General features: G+C 35.1%; 1 protein-coding gene across 1 annotated transcript in view; it reads right to left on the bottom strand.

Annotated features, from left to right (window-relative positions):
• SUSD5 (sushi domain containing 5) overlaps window positions 1–23345 on the bottom strand; it is a 449691-nt gene that overhangs the window by 310869 nt on the left and 115477 nt on the right. Inside the window, exon 5 of the mRNA XM_044065707.1 lies at window positions 9912–10030. Coding sequence (XP_043921642.1) covers window positions 9912–10030 — 119 coding nt within the window. The remainder of the gene's footprint in view (window positions 1–9911; window positions 10031–23345) is intronic.

The raw sequence follows: 23345 nt of genomic DNA, 5'->3' as shown, positions 1-23345 counted from the left end.
ATGGAGTGGGTGGAGAAGAGTTTCAAGAGTGATTTGTGACAGATGAGTACCAGTAAGAGTGAAAGGGAAGGTTTACAAGAGGGTAGTGAGACCAGCTATGTTTTATGGGTTGGAGACAGTGGCATTGACAAAAAGGCAGGAGTCAGAGCTTGACATGGCAGAGTTGAAGATGTTAAGATTTGCACTGGGTGTGATGAAGATGGACAGGATTAGGAATACGTATATTAGAGGGTCAGCCCAGGTTGGAAGATTTGGAGACAAAGCCAGAGAGGCAAGATTACATTGGTTTGGACATGTGCTGAGGAGGGATGCAGAGTATATTGGGAAAAAGATGCTAAGGATGAAGCTGCCAGGTAACAGGAAAAGAGGAAGGCCTAAGATAAGGTTTATGGATGTGGTGAGAGAGGACATGCAGATGGTTGGTGTGACAGAGCAAGATGCAGAGGACAGGAAGAAATGGAAACAGTTGATCTGCTGTGGCGACCCCTAATGGGAGCAGCTGAGAGAAGAAGAAGAAGAAGATTAATATGCTGTCTACATCTGCAGCTTTGTTGTTGTTCTTGACTTCCATGCTGGCTTATTTTCTCAGTAGTATGAGGGTCCGCAAGAAATTATGTTAACTGGTGTTGAGGGATAAATGTTTTCTTTAATCCGTTTTTTCTGTTCCCCATACCTGCCAACTATCTAATCACTGTTCCAACTATTCTTATATGTTCCACATCACCAAGAGAAGAGCCAGCCACAGTGTGGCCATCATTCAAGCAGCTATGAATTTTTTTTTCTGTTTTCTGGCAATAAGTCCTTCTCCAGCAGCTGATGTGCACGTTCACAGATATGAGATATGAGAGCCTGCTATGTGTTCCTCTTTGAGTTTGCACATTCATGCATATAACAATGTAGTTTTTTTATATACAGATGCAGCTTTGCAGAGCCAATCACAAATGTCCAGTTAATGTGACCTATGCTGTGATCTTGTCCCTGTAACAGGTGCAAGCATTGCAGTACACCGCACTTGCTCACTTCACTCAAATTAGAAGGACAATCATCAGCTGCTTCCAAATTCTCTGATCATATCCTGCCACAATAAGGACACTAGAATCTAATGGACAAGCAGATGGAGCTATTTAAATTGTAAAAATACCATGAGAAAAAAACAGTAGCAAAAGCATTGAGAGCTGATATCTCACAATTTTGGAATACAGGGATGTTTTACAGCAAGGACACTGAAAAACAAATACCTAGTATGGCCACAATAATTTTTTTTGTTACATGCCTTTGATATGATACTCACAACATTCAAAAAATGCAGGTGACAATAATGCTGGTACAGGTCCCAAATTTTTTACTAAGCACTTTTTTGAATACATTGTATTTTGTGCACATTCATGATATTCACAATGTTTTTATCTCTTCTGTCCAAACTGCACCTGGCTACACCGACTGTAGGCTCTGTCTCTGTGGCTCTCTTGCCCACGGTACTTAAATGGTTAAACAATCAAACCAAATCTCTCCAATCCAAATGGATATACCATGCTGTGCCTCAGCTCTCAGTTCACATAACCTTCTTGTTTAGATTTTCTAAGTGGAATATCTGAATCCTGCCACCCTACTGCTGTCATACAACAAATAGATGATGCCACATTTTTTATGCTTCACAGTTCTTAACTTCAGATCAAAGCTGCACATCATAATTCCTTCAAGTCTTTACGAGGCTGGATAGCAAAATTTCGATTAAAACTAAACACACAAACCAGAGGAAAAGACATCCACTTTTTATAGCTTCCTGAATGGTGGTCAGTCCACTGACTAGTTTGCATTTCAGCATTTGTAGTGTTATGGGGAATAAAATGGGTGATCAGAGGGAAAGAGCTAGAAGGCTGGTAGGGACAATAAACGAAAATGACAAAGAAAACAATTTAAATTAGTACAGGTGAAACATGTCTTCTTTTCAAGGATTCTAGCTTTTCTTGACATCATAGCCCAGCCTTCAGTCTCTTTTCTATCACCTTTCAGCATATGTGCCTTTTATAATTCTCTAATTCTCATGTACATCATCACCTTTCAGGATATGCATTGTTTATAATTCCCTAATTCCCTCATGTACACCATCACTTTTCAGGATATATGTTGTTTAGAATTCCCTAGTTCCCTCATGTACATCATCACTTTTCAGGATATGCGTTGCTTATAAATCCCTAATTCTCATGTACATCATCACCTTTCAGGATATGTGTCATTTATAATTCCCTAATTCCCTCATGTACAGCATCACTTTTCAGAATATGCATTGTTTATAATTCCCTAATTCCCTCATGTACACCATCACTTTTCAGGACATGCGTTGTTTAGAATTCCCTAGTTCCCTCATGTACATCATCACTTTTCAGGATATGCGTTGCTTATAAATCCCTAATTCTCATGTACATCATCACCTTTCAGGATATGTGTCCTTTATAATTCATTAATTCCCTCATGTACAGCATCACTTTTCAGAATATGCATTGTTTATAATTCCCTAATTCCCTCATGTACATCATCACTTTTCAGGATATATGTTGTTTATAATTCCCTAGTTCCCTCATGTACATCATCACTTTTCAGGACATGCATTGTTTAGAATTCCCTAGTTCCCTCATGTACATCATCACTTTTCAGGATATACGTTGTTTAGAATTCCCTAGTTCCCTCATGTACATCATCACTTTTCAGGATATACGTTGTTTAGAATTCCCTAGTTCCCTCATGTACACCATCACTTTTCAGGATATGCGTTGTTTAGAATTCCCTAGTTCCCTCATGTACATCATCACTTTTCAGGATATACGTTGCTTATAAATCCCTAATTCTCATGGACATCATCACCTTTCAGGATATGTGTCCTTTATAATTCCCTACTTCCCTCATGTACATCATCAGTTTTCAGGGGGTCTATGTCAGATGATCGACATTTTGGAAACTTGAAAAAAAATATCAAAAAGACTATATAGTTTCTGAAACCTCGAACATCAAAAAAACCCCACAAAATCTACCGTTTTTATGTTTCTGCAGGGGGGCAAGCAGCCCTGCACCCCCCATGTGGGGGACTGTACCCACTATACCCCCCCTGCAAATTATATATACCAACTCCAACATCGCACTACAGTGAAGAAAAGGGTGAATTTCCCAATCCTTGCTGTACAGTGATCTCCATTCAAAAGCTTTGAGTTTTAAAAAACTCATTCATATGGTCTCGACCATATGGAGTTCAAATTTCAGAAAACTCGGTCAACTGATACAGACCCCTTTCAGGATAAGTTTTTTTATAATTCCTTAATTCCCTCATGTACATCATCACCTTTCAGATCTGTTCTTTCATGACCCTTAACTTCCCTCATCCACACTTAAAAGAATATTGTTTCTAATTATTGTTATTATTATTATTATTGTTTCTCCCCTAGTTTCACATTTTTAACATCTCAGCCATGTTTGCTGAGATACAGGCTATTTAATTATAGGCTTCTGTCCTCACACATCATCCTCATTAGCTTGAAATTCCCATTTATACTTCACATTATTAAATATTGTTTTTTTTTTTGCTTTCTTTTTCTCCTGCCAATACATGCAACTGGTTCTTAAAGTACAACAATAAAGCATGCAAGCCTGTTAGCTTCTTTGTGAATATTCTAGACTAACTCTTACTCCTGTTCTCTTTCATCCTATAATATATGGCAACAAATGGCCTGTTCTCCTATCTCATCAAATTTAACTATGTTTGACCAGTGGATTCCAGCAGCAGCAAAGGCAACATCTTCCCACAATTCTTAGTATGCTTCTGCCCCTTCCCAGCATTCCCCCATCATAAAAGAATACCCAGTGCAGCACTCTTATACAATCCCTTCCCCTCTGCCTTCTACCTTATTTGCTTGTTATGCTGTTTCCTATTTTACTCGCTCGATTTTCCTTCTATGATTGTGTCTGCTACTCTCTGTTTCTTTCTCCCCAGATTTCTTTCCATGTTTTTTATCTTTTTGCAGTACATGTGTAAACAATTGATGCTTTGATATCATAGATCAGAAAAAGTATGTAAGGTATAATAGAATGAATAAATAGCAAGGATTTTTAAATTAAGGCCTACATGGTTAGGCCTACATGGTTCCTAAAGAGATAAACATAGATACATTTAAATTCCTGACAAAAAGATTTTTTTTATGTTATTCCTAAGCAACAGTTCTTCCACTAAGTGTCACAGTTTTAGGTATTTTACACCCAAAAATATATTCAGTTGAGAATTTAGTAAGAAAAATATTCCTGATTGAAAAATGAAATGATTATGAAAAAAAATATAAGAAACTATTTTCTAGAGGATGCAGTGACTGGTAAGCAAACTACTTAATCTTAATCAAACTGTATATCATCTTTGGAAAGGACTCTTACTCACCTTTTCAATATTCTCATTTTAATGGGGCATGTTCAAGGCACTTAGATGACATGTCATTTTTGCAAACTCCTGTGAGCGCTCGATGAAACTAGAAAGTTATATGACTTTTTATAACTTCCCAGAATTAATAGTCTAGATAGTAAACATTGCCAGTATGCTCTATAGACTGTAATTTTAATGGCATTTGTGAATTAAACTAATTTTTGAAAAAGGCAATTATTTCTAGCAGTTTATTTTTGCAACACTATGGAGACTGTAGTAGGACAACTTACTAAACCACACAGATGTGCCCTCAAAGCTAAAAGGCTGATGTTTTTTTTTTTTTTAGAAAATATATCATTTAAGTAGAAACAAATATGCAAAAAACAAAGGATAATCACTTTAAGAAAACAAAAGAAATAACTCCAATAACTGCTTTCGTCTGTGCTAAGACTTCTTCAGACTGAAGTTTTTACATACAACTAATCACATTTAAATATTTTTTAAAATCACATGATTGAGCAATTAGTGTTTTAACCCCTTCCATTTCAGATATATAATAAAATCTTTCCACCACACGAAAGAAGAAACCAGTGATACTCAAAGCCGGTTTAATAAAATACAAATGCAAAACACACCAAATAACTGCTCTAGTGCCTTGACTCCTACAAGCTTTTCACAGAGTACAAATCACTAGTAAAACAGCTTCCTTAAATAGTCAGCTCATTAAGACATCAATTAATATCAATTAACAATTTCAAAAAAATTCCTTAAAAATGCATCACTACAAAAAGCATTTCCAATTGCAGTCTTGATTCAGTCCTGCAGGACTCAAAGTGTTAAACGTTAAAATAAACACTGATTCCTTCTTTCTCAACTGCTTTTACATCTAATATTCTAAAATTATCCTTTAAAACCTGCTTCAACACTGTTACTTGTAACCCCCCTGGGTCCCCTCCATGTTTGTCAAATAAATGCATGGCAGCTGGGCTGTAAATACAGCCTTTTGAATATCACATATATGCGCTTTTAATCTGGTTGCTAAGCTTTTTTTACTCTCTCCAATGTAATATTTATTACATGAACATCTTAAACAATATAGTATTCCTTCACTTGCACAGCTGTAAGTACCTTTTTCTTGATATTTTTGTTCCCTGTTGTTTAGACCAGGGGGTTAAGTAAGCATTTAGTCTAATTTGCCACCTATATTCTAACCATCCTAACTCATCTTCAGGATTTAACAACCTTTCTACATTCTTTAAAGCATCCATTACAAGGAACTTAAAATCAGCTTTGCATGACCCGTATTTATAATGCTTTCCCATGGCATTCTTTTTGTCTGCTATTGATCCAGCATACTTATGTTCATAAATTCTTTTGTATAGTTCTCTTGTAATTCTCCCTACATAAAAAGACTTACATTCTGCACATAACGTAACGTAAATCACATATTTGGATTTACATGTGAAAGTCCCATTGATGTTGATTCTTCTTGATTCTTATTTTGTTTAAAGAGCAATATGTTTCTTCTGTATATAACAATTACACGTTACAGTTATAACATTTAACCATACCATTTTTGTTGCACCTAACTTTTGGTACATTTAGCTTAGCCTGAAAAGAGGTTTTGAAACTCTTCACCCTTTTTTGGGTGAATAATACCTTGTCCCCCTATTGCTTTCAACACCTTAGTTTGACTCCCAAACAATTTCCAATTTTTTGTTATTATGTCTTTAATTGTCCTGGAGTCTAAACTATTTACAACGGGCATCCTAACATGATTTTCATTGTCATAAACTCTGTCTTTTGTAACATAAACTCTACTTCTTTTGGGTCATGGTGTTTGATTTTACATCTGTAACTAATGCTTTGGGATAGCCTCTTTCATATAGTTTGTCACAAAAACTATTGCTTTCTTTAATAAAATCTTCATCTCTTTCTGTTAACTCACTAATTCTTAGCAGTTGCCCCTTTATTATATTCTCCTTAGTCTTTTTGGGATGGATACTGCTGTAATGTAAATAGGTGTTATTTTGTACCTCCTTCTTATAAATTTTTGTAACTAACTTATCTTGATTTTTAAATATACTCACATCCAAAAAAATTATTGGAGTAAACTATATTGGTATGTAAACTCCAGAAAGGAACATATATTGTTTATGTCTGTTATGAATTCTCCCAAGGATTCTTCCTTACACCTCCAAACTAGAAGAACATCGTCAATAAAATTATACATAGTTACAATTTTACTTTTATAATCACTGTGTAATATATGAGTGCTTTCCCACCAATACATAAACAAATTGGCATAAGTGGGGGCCATTGCCACTCCATTGACTTGGTGGTAAAAATCATTATTGAATGAAAAAAAATTATAACTAAGGATAACATAAAGTGAGTCCATTAGTATTCTCACAGTGTTTTCAGAATACAATTTAGATCTTAACAACTCGAGTCTCACCATTCCTTCCATATTTGGTATTACTGTATATAGAGATTTTACATTCAATGTAACCAGTAAATCACTGTCTACCACATTGACCTCTCTAATTTTACTTAGAAAGTCAAAGGTGTCTTTTATGTATGTGGCATTATTAATCAGTACCTTTTGTAGATGTTTATCTACATAGATGGCCATGCTTTCAGTTTTGCTGTTCAAACTGGATACAATAGGTCTTAAGGGGGTTATTTAAATCCTTGTAGATCTTTGGAATTCCAAAAATCCTACTTGTTTTAGGATTATCAATAACAAAGCATTTTCTTACTGCATCTGTAATTCTTCCTGTGCAGAACCACTCTTCTATTAAATAATTAATAAAGGAATATGCCTTTTTTAATTTCATTTAAAGAGACTTTTGTAAAAATGAGTATCAGACAGTAGATCAAACATTTTGTTTTCATATACTTTCCTATCCAAAACCACAATTGCCCCCCCCTTGTCTGCTTTAAACACCAATAGCTCATCCTTCTTAATAAATTCATAAAACAATTCTCTCTCTCTAATAAACATATTATAATGATTGCAACTTGATTTATTTTCTAAGACATCAATTATTTGTAATTCACAACAGTTTAAAAACATTTCCAGTTCATTTCTTAATGGTGGATTCAATGTACTAGGTTTATAAAATCTTTCTGCTTGGACTGTTTCACTTTTGAACATCAATTTAAAGTTCAATTGATGTACATAGTCTCTAAGACTATTTAATACTTCCATTTTATCTGCCCGTTTTGCAGGCACAAAATTCCACCCTTTACTTAATATGCAGTATTCTTCTGATGATAATTCATAGTTAGATAAATTTACTATTTTAAATGAAACAGTACCTATGTTTTCCAGCTGTAAGTTTTTTGGCTGCTTTCCTTTCTTTGTATATCCATTGTTCGATGAAGCTGTCACTTGTGCCCATGTTTTATTGTGGTTGCTGTTCTGTTGGTAAACATACACAGGTTGAGAAGCAGAAGATTTTGCTACACCTTGTTGTATCCCCCTGTTTGTTTCTCCCATCCTCAAATTTGTTTTCATTACCGTTTTCATTACCGTATTTTTCTTATTGCCATTACTGTGTGCTAAAGAAACAGATGAAAAGGTTTCTTCTTGATTTCTCTGTTTCTGTAGAAGACGTTCCAATCTCCTAACCACATTTGCATCCAAACTGCAATTCTCCATATTTGTGGCTTCCTCTCTTAGTTCATTGTTATTCTCAGAAAACAGACTGTATGCAGAAGCCACTCCCCCTTCATAATCCACACAGTCCCGTTCATATGTTTTTGTTTTTTCTCTTACACAAAACCTCGTTGAGTTTTATTAAGCGATCTTGTATTAGGCACATTTTTGCTTCAAAATCTAAAGAGGTTATCTGTTTTAATTTGTTGAAATCAGAATGGATCTTTTCATTTAAAACAGACATGTTGCTTTTGTTTAAAGAAACAAGTAACACCATATACTGGAAGTTGGTATTCTGGTTTATTTCTAACTATTTGTCCATAAAGACTTTTGGGTACTGGTTTCCAGCAGGTAATTTTATTACCCTTAATCTTTTTAGCACCATTTGGACTCTAAGTCTGTTCTCAAAATAAATATTATCCCATCGGAGACATTTTAACTTCGTTAAGTCTCTTTCTAATAGTTGAAAAGCATCAGCAAGATTTGTATTACAAGCCCCATTTCTGCTATTTTCCCTGCTTTGAAATGGGTCCAAGGGTGGTGCCAAGCAGCCCAAAAGGACTTCATCACTCCTGTTGTTAACAGGAATCATGACATTTTGCCTGGCAAATGATGTACTGGCTGTCCCTTCTTGATTTGTGATAAATGAGCCAGTTGGAGTGTCGTTTAAAGTACATCCGGTAGGTACAGACATAAAACCAGACCCAGAAGCTGCATGATTATCAATATTACTGAACTCAAATTCAAAACTGTTTAAAAGCAGTAAGCTTACAAGCTGGTTCAAACCTTAAATACGAACAAATATGCAAAAAAAAACAAAGGAAGATCACTTTAATAAAACAAAACAAATAACTCCAATAACTGCTTTCGTCTGTGCTAAGACTTCTTCAGACTGAAGTTTTTACATACAGCTAATCACATTTAATTACTTTTTAAAATCACATGACTGAGCAATTAGTGTTTTAACCCCTTCTGTTTCAGATACATAATAAAATCTTCCCTGTTGTTTAGACTGGGGAGTAGCAAGCATTTAGTCTAATTTGCCATCTATATTCTAACCATCCTAACTCATCTTCAGGATTTAACAAACTTTCTACATTCTATATACTATACAAAAGAATTTATGAACATAAGTATGCTGTATCAATAGGAGATGAAAAGAATGCCATGGGAAAGAATTATAAATACGGGTCATGCAAACTTGATTTTAAGTTCCTTGTAGTGGATGCTTTAAATAATGTAGAACATTTCTTAAATCCTGAAAATGGGTTAGGATGGTTAGAATATAGGTGGCAAATTAGATTAAATGCTTGCAAACCACCTGGTCTAAACAACAGGGAAGATTTTATTATGTATGGAACGGAAGGGGTTAAAACACTAATTGCTCAATCATGTGATTTTAAAAAGTATTTAAATGTGATTAGCTGTATGCAAACACTTCAGTCTGAAGAAGTCTTAGCACAGACGAAAGCGCTTACTGGAGTTGTTTTATTAAAGTGATTTTCCTTTTTTTTTTTTTGGCATATTTGTTCGTATTTAAGGTATAAACCAGCTGGTAAGCTTTCTGTTTTTAAACAGCATATAATTTAAGGAGAGTTTTGAGAATTCTGACTTCAGGCTAGAAGATTATTTAAATTCAGCACTTATACAAAGACATTTTGCCACAGACTATCACTTGTATGAATTATTGCTATGTGCAGTATCAGTTTTTGGAGTCTCTATATACATCTAATTAACATCCTCTTATTATTCTGCAATATTCATCATTTATAACACAGCATTTTAAAAATTCAGATCAGATTATGTTTACATAGCATGTGCTTATTGTAAACAAACAGCAGTACTAACCTGTGTCTTTAACACAGAAGGCATCATACCGCTTGTCACTTGACGGTTCATCTTCAATTTGCACATCAATTTTTTTTACAGCCCATAGTCCGCTGCCCAACATTCCACACACAATTGTTCTGAAATATAATATGAAAAATGATAAAGCACATTGTCTATCAAGCCAGTGACATATCATTTACATGAGAAATTCCGAGTCGCAATTAAACCAGGTAAAAGTGTTATCCATCCAAGCACGAGTTAGTTTCCACTAGCACTTCTAGTTAATTAATCCTTCTGGCTCATATTCAGTCCTCTATGGTACCATTTATCAGCTGTAAGGATGTGTGACTTCTTAAACTGTGCCAACATAGATTTCCCAAAAATATCAACAACCAAAGAAAAAAAATGCTTTTGTTGCAATAAAAAAATCCACACCTAGGGCCAGATTACAACAGAGTTGCTCTCAGTGTAAGTATAAGCCTACCCCGATTATGAAAGATTTTCTCTTGTTGTAAGTGACTTACTTTGGTGTAAGGCCTGTCCATAAAGATGTTAGATTCTGAAAAACCTGCTCTCTGGGCAAGTGACTTTACTTCCATGTAATGCACCAGAGTAAGTCAATTACACTGAGTGTAAGTCTTTTCAAATTGGGCTTCTAATGTCTTAAGAAATGGTAGTCTATGGATTCAGGGTAAATAAAATAAAATACGTAATTAACAAGCTCAGTTTCATTTGTTTCTATTACCTAAAACAGATATGCAAAATATATAATGACATATGCTGTGCAAATAACTGTTAGTTTTTTAACTATTTGGAGACCATGGTTATGTTACATTAATTAAGATGCTTAGATTTGGCTTGCAAACATTAAGGGGCAGAAATGATAGAAACAAGATATTATTAAGTGGGCCTATGTTATCACCACTGAACATTTACAGAATGCAGCTCTTAAGTTAGATTATGTAGCTGAGTAGAAATAAAAAAAAATCATTCTGATAATCTTAACAAAGTCATACATTACACACACACACACACACACACACACACACACACACACACACATATATATATATATATATATATATATATATATATATATATATGTGTGTGTGTGTGTGTGTGTATGTATACACAAACACACACACACACACACACACACACACACACACACACACACACACACACACACACAGTTTTTTTAACAGGCCATCAAGTTATTAAACGGTTAACTCGCTTATTAGGTTGGGGTATTCTTTTGCCCAAGCCTTGGTGGATTCTGCAATATTGTTTACACTTGTTACTTTCAGAGTTTATTTCAGTATTTCTTGCACTGAGTTGCACTTTGCACCTTGTATGTATATGCAAATGTATATTTACTTTTACTTTTTTGTCTTGTTCTTAATAGTTGCATGTAGACATCTTCTTATGGGTTTCACCCCCCCCCCCCCAAAAAAAAAGAAAGCAAATCATGCATTTGATTAAAACTGAAAGAAATGGGGAAATAAATCATATTGAAAACAAGCACCAAAATAATGTGTTTGTCTCAGGTGCAAGATTAAATAAGCATGTACTGTTTTATATAACAGGATTCCCATGCAAACAGCTTTGTTACATAGATCCAGGTAAAGCATGCTAATGCATCTACGTACTGGAGAATGCTATATCTTAAGCTTCAGTTACACAGCTCCATTGCCACACATGTTTCATGCCTGACTGCCTGAGCTGTGGCACTGGTTAAACTAGCAGGCCCAAATGCTAAGAGATAGCAAATCCCAGTGCTAACAGCAAAAAAATAAATCAAAAGTGAGTGGCAGTAGGTAGCTGACTTATTTTGCTGAGTAGGGAGCAAAAAGGTCAATAGCAGAGAAGCTCACGTTAGAAGATTGAAGGTGTCCTCCATTTTGGATAGCTAAGCCATGCCTAAAGTGAACTGCATGTAAACATGAATCTATGTGCACAGAAACCTCACTAGTTTGCATTACTCATGTGGGTTGATATGATGTGATGAATGTAAATGTATTCAAAAATTGTGGCCTACTTTGTAAAATGAATACAGCATTTTTTCCTAAGAAGATTTAAGAGTGTGTTAACACAAGGAGGTTGCTATAGACATAGTCATAGCCATAGCCATAATCATAGCCATAGCTATAGCCATAGCCGTAGTCATAGCCATAGTCATAGCGATAGCCATAATCATAGCCATAGCCATAGTCATTGTGCTTTCATGTTGTCTTCAAGTGGCATTTCTTTGCTGTGCTAAATCTGGATGCTAAACAATAGTTTATACAAACCATTAAACTGAAAAGGAAAATTGATGATATAAAATACAGTATGTAAAATTCACTTTTACTCTCAGAAGAAAATCGTTACAGTGACAAAATTGTCTAATCTTTCTGTCTATATATCTCAGTACATCATATAACATTATAAGATATTTTGTCTCTTAAATAAACAGCTTTTCTAATTGCCCTAGTAGACATTCTAGCAACATTTGTTAAAGTTATAAAGCTTTACATCGGATTATTTCTTACATTTGCATTTTGTGTTTCCCTGCCAAATGATTTTTGAAGTCAACAGCATCTCTCCTCAGTGTATCTATAATCTGAGATAGCAATCATGTGATCCTTTACGTCCCTGACTACATAAGGTTCATAAGAGCAGTTAGAAATATGTTTGTCTAGACAACCTAACAACACTTTTCTGTGTGGCAAATTATATTCCTTAAGCTTTTGCTGACACTTTCCTTAGACTTTCATTTTAATCTTTTGTTGAGTATCTCTGGTTCTATTGGTCTCACCAGGAAGTGTCTTTGTCTGCAGGACAGACAGAAGCCTTCATGCATATTTCCGAAGGTCAGGCCTGCTGCCATTATCCCTGTCACAGGAAATTTACCATTGCCGTATCCTTTCAGATTTATTAAAAGCATGTTGCCTCCATGGTACTACTTTCTCTTTGGAATTCTGCCAGTCTTTTCAGTGCTGTGAGTAAACCATTCTCATATCTTATTTACCTGGCATATAGCAGTGTCATTTTTCTGCAGTGCATCTTCTGAAATTTTACAGAATTGTTCAATCTAGCATCCACTGAATGGTGGCCACTTGTCTGGTCTAATTATTCTCTGTATGCCAAAAGCTGAGAACAATTTATTAAAGACTGAAGCTAGTTATTAGATGATGTTCAGTTATTAGAATGTACCATGGAAATGATTATTCAGTACCACCAAATAAAACATAAAAATCATAACAACATAAAAATTCATGCCAACATGTGACTAAATTAATTGCAACCACTCTGACATCTGAACAACAAAATCTAAATAGGAAGCCAGCTTCGAATGAAGTAGTATTGAATTGGTATTGAAACTAATTATGGTATGAAGGCAATTTTAAAATTTAATATAAATATATAAATGTAAATATAATGTTTTAATTTATTAGTGGTTAGATTTTGATGTAACATAATATGTATAGATATAGAAATATGCATTACACCTTGACTACCTGACCACCCAGGAGAAATTAAGGTGGGTGTTTGTGAGATTATTTAATTCCATGAAAGTTTTAGACAATTTACTCTGATGAAGTCCTATGATTCTGATGGGATGAAAGTGCTTAGTGCTTTACTATTTTTTATGGTGTTTTGTTTGTGTCTTTCGGCTTTTCCTGGTTAGGGGTCGCCACAGCGGAACTCCGGTCCGCTAATGATTAGCAGTAGATTTTTATGTGCTGGCTTGCCGGGCCTAATGCACAACCTTCAATGAAGGAACGCCCATTCATGCATGTCGCCACACAGAAGACGCTCTAACTGAGAATCGAACAGGCAACATCTAACTGTGAGGCGACAATGCTACCACAGCACAGTTTATTTAATAAATTATTGTTAACTATTCACACACTTGGACCAAACTGCACTGGTGGTGCTGCAGTAGCGTTGTCGATAAAAAATTATTTGAATACTTGAAGATGAGGATAAGTATAAAAACTTTGTAGCTGATTTATTTTGTTATTATTCAAGGCATTTAGGCTGTTCTGTGATAAGTGCTCATATTACCAGTCCCTGTATAATGTAGTTTTCATTGGCAGTTACACAGAAACACACATATGCACATGAGTTTGCACTGGCCAATACAGTGGTATGGGTTACACCCCCCCCCCCACACACACACACACACACTGTAGATAGGGAATAAATGAGCAGTTGTGGCAGTTCAATACAGCAGGTATGTCAGCCAAAAATATTAACAAAAAAATGAGTGCAAATAGCCCAGCAAAGGTCTACCAGAAAGTTATAGCTGAACTATTATTTAATAATCACACTTTGTTCTAACAAAATATGACTCATAACTTGTCTTCAGCTCTTGCCTAGTCAACAAAATGTATTTTACATGCAAAAATAATACCAACTATAACTTCTGAGCCTTTCCGGTGTCTTTTGTTCATATAATCATCGTTCATCCTTGTGCAGAAAAATATAGAATCCCATTTGTAGGAAAACACACTAAGCTGTAATCCTTTTTCATCATACAGACAGAAAAAAAGAACAAGAAAAAAGCAAATACTAAATACTAGTGAAGTTGGTTGAAACTTATTTATAAATTACGGTATGAATCAATGCTCCTCTTTATATTTGTTAACCTCTAAGGAAAATCAGAACGTGTTGAGTTAAAATGAATAAAGCATTAGTCATGTATAAGACAAGCAAATTCTGATTGTCAGAAAACTTCTTGTCATCTGCCCTCTAATGAGAGATTTTTACAGAAATTCTCTACGGGAGGGAAGAGGCATACAAGAGAAAATAATAAGTTGTAAGAAAACAAACTTGAGTGAACAATATTATGTTGGGTTTTACTCAGAAATTAATTCTATTCCTATTAAATAAAAACAATCAAAAGCAGTAAAAATGATTAATAAATCATTGCTCTTCAATTATACATTGTCATTGGATTACAAAAGGCAAAAGAATGCAGCAGCCAATATAGACAGGATTACATTAATTGTAGTAATTACAAAGATAACAACAGCCAAAAACAATAACAATAAAATGACTAGCTACAAAACAAGCAAAGTAAGAACAAAGAAATAAACACAAAAAGCTAAATGCATAAAAAGACTGTAGAATCAATGAAAACTTCTCCAATTTAAATGCGTATCAAGCCCATGAGGAACCAAAGCATGAGATTTTCAAATAAATTCAGTGTTTGATTTCTGTAATAAATACTCTGTATAAGTACCAGATCAATTGTTGACATTAATCTGACTTAAACCCATGCCTGCAATATCAGAGACTGAACTCAAAAGGTGGCTACAAAAATGTATAGCAATCAGACTGTGTGTGTTTTTTTATTAATAATATGCCTTAAATGTTCTTAGACAACAGTCTTGAATTTCCTCTTGGTTCCTCCTGTGTAGATCAAGACAGAAGAACACTTGAGAGGATAAACAAAGCAGTCACTGTGACAATTATAGTTATTGATTTTTAAAAATGGAATCCCATTAATAGATGCACTCTCAGCAATTGTGCCACTGCAGATATTAAACTGACCAAAGGGTGTAACACCATTGTGGTCAAGTGCTATGTTAGCAACTTTAGGATACTCTTCTAATAAAACAATGGTGCATAACATAATCTTAGATGTTTATTCCTCTCTTATGGGCAAATTTGGGACTCAAGGAAGAATAAATTGCAAAGAAGCATCATATATCATGTTTCAAATGTCCTTGATTACTTTACTGCTGGCCCTTGTAATATAATTATGTTCTAAACTACAGTAGATACTGCCACGAATACAAATATCCAGACTTATAGGAATGGTGTTAACACAGGCTTTGAAAGATTTCAAAAGCAAAAGTTTCCTATCTTTACTAAAAACCTTCCAGTAGCATTATTTACTTTGTTTTTGTTATAACCTTTATACCCTTTGTTCCATGCAAAATCCTTCACAAAGAACTCAATGCACAATGTTCTGTTAGTAACTCAAAAAAGGAGAGATGAAAAGGTATGTACTCAATGATCACTTGTCCCACATAAGTTAGACCTCAATGCAGGAGTCTGAATGAAGAGTTGATAAAATCAGTAAGAAAAGAAGAGTAATTCTGCTGGAATTGAATTCATCCTGAAGTCTTGATGAGTACCTTCATAAGGTGGGCTCTGTTTGTACAAAATCTCACCAAGATGACACTGATATATAGATTGCATTTTATATAGCATATATCATGCACTGAAGTAGGTTAAAAGTAAAAAACACAGCTGGATGCACAAGTCCCAGGATAAAAAAAGTGCCCAATCCTGGTGTGCGCACTGGTGCCAGGACTGGAAAACTGACAGTGTAGAATCCTCAAGACATGGAAATATTACTACAATACAGTTAGGCCAGCTTAGGGGTAGGATAGCTCCCCTGTTTTAGAAGGAAGTAGTAGTCTACAAAACCCACAAAAACTGACAAGCCAAAAAAGAGCCATAAAGATGTTAGACTGGACTAGTGATGATAAGGAAGACGTTATCGATTGTTATTATCACGCAAGAAGCCCAACATTTCCAGATAGGAGATATTCAAAAAGATAAAGAGAGAAATTAAGGGAAAGAAAAATAAGATAAATTGTCAAAAGCTTCAAATACAAATTTGTGTTCATTAATACAACGGATCCATAAAAAACATTATATAGACCAAGAAATGTGGGGCCATTTGGAAAAAAGAAGTGACAGAGGAAGTATGAAAAGAAAAAGAACAAAACATACAGATTTTTGAAAGGTATAAAAAAGAAACAAGGACATGGAACAGAAAGAGCGATCTGATATGATGCGATATTTATGCAAAGGAGAAAGCCAAACTAATCAATATAAAAAAAGGCAGCTCCAAAGATATTTGAAGAGAAATACAGGCAAAGGCACCCAGATATGGACAAGTTCACACTGCAAAAAATAAGATCACAAAGGGGGAACATAGAACAGAAGATAAGTGAAATAGAAGTTAACAGAAGCTAAAGTTAAGGAATGCCTATGAACTGAAGGATTCAGTGTAGCAAGTCTTATTACACAGTTTATGTCTTAGCATGATGGAACAATGAGTCCCCAATGGAAGGAGAAACATGTGGAGCAGGAGACATCTTAAGAACAAAATATGGACATGGGAAAGAAAAAAAGATTTAATATTGTGTAATATTTATGCAAAGGAGAAAGCAAAACTAATCAATACAAAAAAGCAACACCAAAGATATTTGAAGAGAAATGCAGTCAAAGGTATCCGGATATGGAACATTTCACAATACAAAAAATAAGAAAACAAAGGAGGAAAGTAGAAAAGAGGATTGGTAATGGGGAAGGTAAAGAAACAGAAACTGAAGTTATGGATTACCTGTGAAGTGAAGCATTCAGTGCAGAAAATCCAGCTATGGTAAGGTCACAGCATAATGTGACAATGGGCGATATTCATAGTCTGAGGTTTTTCATTTTCTTTGCAGTGAATCACGAACTCAGGATGTCTATGTAAATGTAGAGGACTTTTTGTGAACATGCACATATGTGCACAAATTTACTTCAGTCTATAATGAACTCATATATATTCCTCATTCTGAAGGAAGTATGGGCCTCCTCGAAATTGATTACATGTATAGATCAACAATTGCAGGAGAGAACACGTATAAGATGACTTCCCTTTCCAGTTGTTTTTTCTATATAGTTTGGTAATAATGTCATCTAGCAAATTGCCACATACCGTAAAATCTGAATAATGTGCAAGTTTACATTATGAGTGAACTTAATAATAAAGCTATATTAAGAGATATGATCAACTTTCGATAAAAGCCATGGGTATCTCCATTGTAAATTAAAACAAAAATAATACAGTGGTAATTACCAATGACCTGATACTTGAAAACAAATGATAATGATAACTATGCAGCATCACAAAAAACACGTAAAGAGATTGGCATGTAATGGCATAAAGGAGGCACACATAACTGCATCTTTAACCTGATATAAAATTTGTTTATCAAAATTTATATAAGTTAAACAAAAATGAATCAGTTCAGTAAGCATAATGGAGTGAGGAGAATTGTCGAGAAAATTGGTATATATACTTGAAACCATCTTGGTGTCAAATAATTATATATAAAGTGGATATCTCAGTTGTAACCAAAGAGATCCCTGTATTTCAGTGGAGATCAGCATTTAATTAACTTCCCTGATGCTAAGAAAGAGTGTCAAGACTTTAGATAAAAATTAATTCTTAATAAATTTGCCTACGGTTTCAAAATAACCTCGTGAAACAAAGATGAAAGACATATCCCAATGTACCTTGGGTAAGCAATAAAATGCTAGCAACTTAGGTTTTGAACAATTTCCTATTACAAGTGATAATAAAGAAACCTAAGTATTGATATCTGAAAAGATATTCATGAAAATGCTTAATGGTCAGTAAATAATCACCCAACACATCTGGAAAGCATCATTTGTAGGGGCAAACTTTAACCCTAATTACAAAATAGAACAAAGGATAGTATCAATATTAACATCCAAAATGTTATAAATTAGTGGAATATAAGTCTCAGAGCCAATATTATTTTGTCCACAGTAAAAAAAAAATCGGAAGAGGAAAAATGAAGCTACAGACACAGTAAAAAAAGTACCTTCTTATCCTTTATGTTTCAATGGGGTGCTACGCCTTGATCTTTACCTGAGTTGCTACAGAATGCCTTAAATGCATGCGATTTATGAAAAATGTTAATTTGCAGTTGCTAAGCTCTGGGAGGCATATGGACACTATTTGGACTACTAGTATTTCAAAAAGTAGCAAGTTAAATGCTAAAAGAAAAACATTGTGACGTAGCATCTACTTTATAAACATCTGACTGCTGAAGGCTTGACACTAATGTCTGGTGTCTTCCTTCATATACCTCTATTTAACTCACTCTGTTCTTCTCTAAAAACATGAAAGTAGCTGCATAGTCATTCAAATCATGCAGAATTTTTAATTAATTCAGTCTCTAATTTTCCGGTTGACATCAGTGATTTTTCATTCTAAAGTATGTCTGTCCGAGGCAACCAAAAACTGATAATATACTTTAACTCTCTTCTGTTACAAGAATACTCTTCTGTCAGACAATTTATGGCCAGGAACATTAATTTTGGCAAAAACATGTATACCACACCACCAAGGATACATCACTAATACAACTAAATGTGGTTTGTAAAGAAAAGTAAATTTTACACTTTTGAAAAATGGATATAAGTTCAAAATACCACACTGTTTGCTCTGTGAACTCTTGGCTGCTCTAAGTCACACATCACCTTTTGAAAGCCCTCATGCCTCCTCCACTACATACAAGCTTTTGCTTCTAGTATCCTCATTATGTTTTATTGTTAATGTCTCCATTTTAATATTATTTATATGCCTTTACTCCATTTTGCCACCTATATTTCTAGCTTATAACTCTGACATTTCAAATGATCTTGTACAGAATAGTAAACAATTAAATGTCATACTGACAATGCTTCCCTAAGTTCACTTCCTGACCTACATACTATTCAGTCTCTTTTCTTATTTTTTGATTTACATCTGTGAAATTCTGCTCCTTTGGTAGCTCCTTTAATCACATGTACTATGTATCTTAATGTGGTTTACCATCAAAATGAAGAATGAAGGTTCAACGAACACAGGAATGCTGAACATCAGTTGGCCGATTCCCATACTTCCGAACTTCAATTCTGTGAGTGTCCTTTGCAGCAAATGCCACTGTGCATTCGCTTATACGTGGTCCATGTTACAGAGATTGTGGTACAGTGCATATTGGGAAATGTATCCTTTTCCTCGCTGTAGTGCTATCTCAGAGTTGGAATATATAGTTTGTAGGGGGTGTGGGGGTGCATGGGGGTTCACCTCTGCAAAAATGTGAATTCCATCGGTGTGCAGTACTGAACTGCATCCGTTTGTACTGCTGGAAAGTAGACAGGTAAGTTGTAGCAGGTATGAATATAATGGCTGACATTTGAAAACTGCCGAATTCAAAATCTTCGATTTAAATCTATTTGATAATGTCAGCTAATTGATATGCATAATGTCTGTGTTTTTACTAAGGATTTTGACCAGATTTCATTCTGACATTCGCGATTTTGATAGTAAACCTCCTAATGCTCATGTTGCTGCTTTTCTTAATGTATAAGCTTCAGACTGTACATTTCTTTTTGGAGTTTCTCCTGTACATTTGGTTGTTTCCTTCAACATTTATTTGGGTATCCCCATATAAAGAGGTTCAGTGGGTCTTGTTCCAGCAAAAAAAAAAAAAAAAACCTGCAAAAAGATTTTTTTGTCCTTTTTTATTATGTGTTTTGGCTCACTGATCTACAATGAAACATAGGTAAACCATGTGTACACAAGTGTCTGCATGTGGGAGGGGGCATGAACGGCTTGATTGTGACTGTATGTGTGCATGTTTGTGATGTCTATGTGTCTGTAAGCATCTGTGCAACAGTATTACATGGGATGATAAAGGAAACACTAATGCAGTGGTTCCAATTGTGCTAGATGTCTGTTTTTCATTGATATGCAAAGGAATAATTAATAGGATTTTGCTCAATGCATCTGTTGCATACCTCTGAATCACTACTTAGCACTGCAACACTACTAGAGCACACAGCACAACACTATTAGTAGTATGGAGCTAACCTTTCTAAATACCCCCTAAATGTTTTGAAATGATCCAGAGATATTGAATTATGGATTTAAGCAGTCTGGACTATTCAGAGAGACTGCAAGCTCTCATTTTATATTCTCTGCATTAGTGTTTTAAGAGGTGTGGTTTGGTTAAAACTTTCCAAGCCGTGCATGATGATGTTACAAGGGAGCACATACACCTTGAAATGTATGCCTTACCCAGGAAAAATAGAAGGCATGCTCCTACTTTTGAATTGCCCTATCTTTCCTGCAATAAAATTCAGTTTCTGATTTTTCATTACATTTGTAAGACTTTGGAAGTAGTTACAAGACCATGTTGCATTATTCAATAATTTGGCCAGATTTAAATTGGCAGTTGACAAGTATGGATTTTAATAAGTTTAATTAGGTATTGACCTGTAATGGCACAAACTGCATGATCAGATTCAAAACCATAAAATTTGGCAGCAAATTATCATATAATTTTATTTTAATTCATGAGTATTTGACTGCAGCTTGCTTCTCTTACTATTACTCTGATGAAGCTCTACTATGAAATTTTAAAACTACTTCTATCAAGTAAATGTACTATGCTCTGTCATCAAGCTACCCCCATTAATAAACTAAATGGTCATCTTTATACTAAATCAATCTGTTTTCATAACTTCTTGCAGTTATAGAAATTTGAGATGAATACTCACATGATACAACATATAGAAAGCATGGATGGCACTCAGATTTTGTCTAGCAGACACCATCTGGATTTAAGATTTAAGGAGTGGAAATTGTTAACTTATAAACATAAAAAACATTTGCTATCCTTTTTAGATCTAAGGATCATCTCAAGTTATTGACTTTTCCTGACATAACAGATCATTTCTCTCAATCAGAAGAAAAAAGTACATAGTTTGATTCAGAGAATATCATTATTAATTAATATTATTTAAATTCTGACTATCATGACATTAATTCTGAGCTAAATAAGGTTGATTAGGAAACTAATTTTCTTGGTAAGACTGATGAGCCTCTATGAAAAGAATTTCACTACCTCTATAAAAGTCTGACAGATGCATGTACTCCCTTACCTATTTCAGAATTAATTTTAGGATAGTCAGCTTGAAAAGAAAATCTAATTAACAGTAATATTTTATGGATAGAACTATACATTGTTATTTCAGTGAATTCTAATTGCATATGTCCCATCTAGAAACATAAATCAAAACCTTTTTTCCAGTCGTACTTGTCTCACTAGATAATTTAATTTTTTAGATAGTAATTAAGGACATGGAAGTTAAGATTCATGTCAGTACAGGCCAGCAGCATGACAGACATGACTATGACCCAGCTAATCTGAGTTCATATATGAGCCTGAGTACTGGAGAAGCCAGTATAGGAGAGATGGGAGTGATGTGACTGATGCTGGTTAGCTCTTGTTAGGAGGAGGAAGGGCTACTGTCCGGTACATTGAAGAGGTCCATGCCCATAGCTTGTTTAGCAATATGTATCACTGCATTTATGCATCTGGCACTGCAAGTCTTCATTCAGCAAAGTACACATCACAATCCTGACAAGACAGGTTAGAGGAGTTAATAGTAAAGATCCCTGAAACTGTCAGTAGAGCTTATTAGACCTTTTAGTCACTTTTTACATGATTCTTCAGCAGACTGTTACGAGCAGCCTGCATTTAATATGGGCTTTAAATTACTTGCATAAAAGAAAAGGAGGATTAAACATTATAGATTACAAATCTGAGATGACTGACAATATCCTTCAAGGTTCAATGTGAGTTTAAACTGTGTACCTGTTTAATCCAGTTCAGGGTGATAGGGAAGCTGGAGCTTATCCTGGTATTCAGTAGGTGCAAGATATAGAAACTAATCCTGGATGGGGCGCCACCCCATAAGAAGTTGCACACAAGCCCACTTATACATAGCATGCATACCTCTCAACTGCCTAGAATATTGCAGAATGTCCTTTATTTTGCCTCAGTTTTTTTCCTTTTCCTCATAACCTTTTTAATTTGCTGGTAAATCATTGAGGACTACAGTCAGAAGATAATGGCAGAAATTAGATTTTCATGTTTCTTATTGTTCAGAAAATGTGTGCTGATAGAAAACCTATTATTCTATCATCTATTTAAGTGAAATAGAATAATACTTAAAAATTATCCTTAAATTTGGGTCTTTGCCCCCCCCATTTTTTTACTTTGTCCAGAATTCTTCAGCAAAGACATTGAGAGGTATGCTGGCATATACATCTATGGACCTGGTTCCCATGAATGTGCAGTGCACTGCTGGAGAGAGGCGGTCCTTTTCTGTCCATGCTCTGACTCAGTGATGAGCGGCACTCCTAGCCAATCTTGTGGCTGGCTATCCCTGGCCAACCGGAGATCATCTGTGCTGTGGTATCATTATGTTTAGGCAGGAGTCTGACATTCAGTCATAATCCCACAGATGGTAGCTTTGCACCATTGGCTCCTCAGCCAAGCACATATACCAAATGTCTGAACCTATGGTTCCTCTCATACAGAGCAGGATTACTATTGCAACAACACATCATCAGTAGGGTAAAACTAACCTGTCTCAACAACGGTCTAAACCCAGCTCACATTCCCTAGTAGTGGGTGAACAATCTGACGCTTGGTGAATTCTGCTTCACAATGATAGGATGAGCCAACATCTAAAGATCAAAAACTGACATTGCTATGAATGCTTGGCCGCCACAAGCCAGTTATCCCTGTGGTAACTTTTCTGACACCTCCTGCTTAAAACCCAAAAAGCCAGAAGGATCGTGAGGTCCCGCTT

Source organism: Protopterus annectens, chromosome 3.part0 (genome assembly GCF_019279795.1).
Source record: "Protopterus annectens isolate FY-2018-M chromosome 3.part0, PAN1.0, whole genome shotgun sequence".
Classification (NCBI taxonomy): domain Eukaryota; kingdom Metazoa; phylum Chordata; order Ceratodontiformes; family Protopteridae; genus Protopterus; species Protopterus annectens.
The sequence above is the reverse complement of the archived record's forward strand: the minus strand, read 5'-3'. Positions and strand labels throughout refer to the sequence as shown.